At 53.0% G+C, this 2941-nt stretch overlaps 1 protein-coding gene across 1 annotated transcript; it reads left to right on the forward strand.

Annotated features, from left to right (window-relative positions):
• The first annotated feature begins 433 nt into the window (after positions 1 to 433).
• Positions 434 to 2314, forward strand: LOC123142267 (uncharacterized). Its single transcript, XM_044561253.1, has 2 exons — positions 434 to 816; positions 1137 to 2314. The coding sequence occupies exons 1-2, from the start codon at positions 471 to 473 to the stop codon at positions 1397 to 1399; spliced, it is 609 nt and encodes a 202-aa protein (XP_044417188.1). The 5' UTR covers positions 434 to 470; the 3' UTR covers positions 1400 to 2314.
• Positions 2315 to 2941: the final 627 nt, after the last annotated feature.

The following is a 2941-nucleotide window of genomic DNA, read 5'->3' on the forward strand; positions in this document are numbered from 1 at the left end:
TGGGATCGGGGAGGGGTTTAGGGTTTTCGGGAGGGAGGCGGCTCGGGGGGTGGGGAGCGGCGTGGTGCGGCAGGGAGGATGGAGGCGCGGCGGGGTAGGGTTGTGGGGGAGGGAGAGAGGTGGCGCGGCGGCAGGGGAGGCGGCGGCGCGGGACAGCGGGAGCGGCGGCGGCCCGGGGAGGCGACGGCGGCGCGGCTAGGGCTGGGGACCGAGGGTTAGGCTGATATCATGTAGAGAAATAGGATGCAACTCTCAATGTACTGATGGGTGCATATGCATAAGTATATATAGTACATAGGGCAAGTCATATCCTCAACTATACACAAAGAGAAGACTTGGAGTATAAGAATATATGTGCTAAATACATATCTCAACAAGATGCAGCAATCTTTGTGAGATCCGGCGTTCGCCGGTCGCGTTTCCGAGAGGGGAATCGATAGATCGATCGTTTGATTCCTCGATCCCGGGCGATGGAGGAGCTGATCAGCAGCGGACTGGCGGGGATGGACATATCCATCCTCCACGGGGGCGAGGGCGAGGGCGAGGGCGAGGACGAGGCCGAGGCCGAGGATGCCAGTGCCACCAGAGAGCAGAGGGAGGAGAAGATGAAGGATGTGAGGAGGGAGAACCATGATGAGTATATTAACAGCACACCTCCTCCATGTCCATGTCCGCCGCCGCCGGCGGCGCCGGAGACGACGACGCAGGAGGAAGAGGAGGAGGAGGGGGTTTACAGGGAGGAAGATCGGATCGCCAGGTACCGCGGGCTGTGGGAGAGCCGCTTCGCCGGCAAATTTGGCTCCTTCGACGACCAGAGTAATCACCTCTAGCTCCCCTGTTTCGCTCGCATCACTACCTATTTTTCATCCATTAGATTAGATTGTAGCGAGGAAGAAAACAACTGCAATTTCATTCGTTCACGGGAACTTGCTCTACTGAAGCCACAAATCCACCTCACTCATATATTAATTACGATCAGTTATTAACTGTGTGCAATGTTCTTGTTAATGTAGAAAAAGAGATCAGAGACCCTTTCTAACCAGCTTTATTTAGCATGGTTGTGTCTTGTTTGCTGATAACAACAAGCTCTATGCGTTCCCGTGACACACAGTTTAATTTTGCTTCCTGCCATGCAGCAAGTCTTGGTCCCACGCGCTTTACATTCGGATCCATCCCGAGCTACGCGAGACCTCATTGTACCATGCAGATCTTCAGCGTTCGGGTGGCTGACCTGGAAGACGGCCTCCAGTGGCCGCTGCATGTCCACGGCCTGGTCGCCGCCAGGGACACCTCGGATCACAATCGCAACTTCCTCTTCAACCGCACCAGGGATAACTGCCAGGTCCTCACCCAACAGGCAAGCACCGTGCATCATTTCTTGTCTGTTGTTTTATGTTAAAATATATTTCCTCTGATTCTTCATCTTCATCGAGTTGGATCATGAATTTGATATATTCACCATATTTCTCGTCTTCGTTACATGATAGTCTGTCAATCGTTTGGTTGACATGTGTTGCTTGCATTGCAGGATCCATACCTACTGCTGACAGGCCCGTCGCGCGCGATCGTGATCATCGACCCGATCACGATTGAGTTCCAGCTGAAGGTGAAGAGCAAGATGTACCCCGAAGAGGACGAGATGCTGGCCTTTGGGATCTTCAACTACCCCCAGACCTACCTTGCCACACATGTGATCCGCTCTCGTATCCTCTGCGACCGGTGCACGATCGAGCTTGCCTATGCGCCGCTGGACCCCTCGGTCGAGGCGACCGTCATCGGTGTCCGGATCATCGACGGTGTCTGGCCAGAGGGTCTCCGAGGGCGCGTCGTCACCGAGGTCACAACCGTGAGGGAAGGGGAGGTGCTGCTGCTTGACTCCCGGGACGGGAAGATGCCGATCAGCCCTTCGACCGGCGTGGTCGAGCTCTCGAGGCGCGTCGTGTCAGTGGACCTCGAGGGGGGGAAGCTGGTTGTCTCCGTGGTGGCGTCCCCTCAGACCGCTGGCAAAGAAGACGGCGATGATGGTGGTGGCGCTGCCGTCGTTGTTGCGCGAGGCGAGGCCGTGTTCGCGCCGAAGAGGGCCGGCACGAGCAATGGCACCTGCGATCTTGGCTTCTGCAAGGTGGAGGTTGCTGTTGCATGGTCCCTTGTTTCGAGCTTGTGGAATGAGCGGCGCGCCCTCGCGAAACTCGCGGAGGAGAGGGCATGAATGAGTGTTCTTTGTGTTCCTGTGTACTGATCTGCTCACAGTTGATCTAGTCTGCTAGTTTATTCAGTCTACTTAATTACTATATGTTGATCTAGTCTGCTAGTTATTCAGTCTTCTTAATTACTATATGTTGTGACTGGTGAACTGATTCTTCGTTTTGTGTTGACATGCACCTGGACCGTCTCTGTTTTTCACTTGTCTTTGCTCAATTATAAGTAAGTTTTGTGTTGACCTACTTTGGTTTGTTACCTGTTGGCTTGCAAGAAGTAAAACCTGAAAGATGCAAGTGTTCCTGCAAAAACATACACATACAGTGATAAGTGCAGATACAGGAGACAAAGCACAAGTCTCAGCACAAAATCCACTCATCATGTCATTTCAGGTTTTGCACTACAACATGACATCCTGGCATTGCATTGCAGGCTTCTACTTTCAGAACAGTAAGATGAGGCAATACAAATGATAATCATGAACGTCCAAGGAACAGAAAAACAGATTTGCACCGTCGGTGCAGCGAAGCATGACACATGACTCAAATGTCGCCGGTCTAGTTCCCCTATATCTCCGCCATCAGGTATTTGCATTTTCACCGGGCTGCATATCTTGCCCATGACAATCCTAGAGACTATCACACAGGTTACAAGATACCTGCATATGCACTGTCTGCCTCATCATCATCTTCTCTGCATAGGCTTCAGCAGGTCTTTGAGAGTTCCCGGCCGCCTGGCGTCC

Source organism: Triticum aestivum, chromosome 6D (assembly GCF_018294505.1).
Source record: "Triticum aestivum cultivar Chinese Spring chromosome 6D, IWGSC CS RefSeq v2.1, whole genome shotgun sequence".
In the NCBI taxonomy this organism is placed as follows: domain Eukaryota; kingdom Viridiplantae; phylum Streptophyta; class Magnoliopsida; order Poales; family Poaceae; genus Triticum; species Triticum aestivum.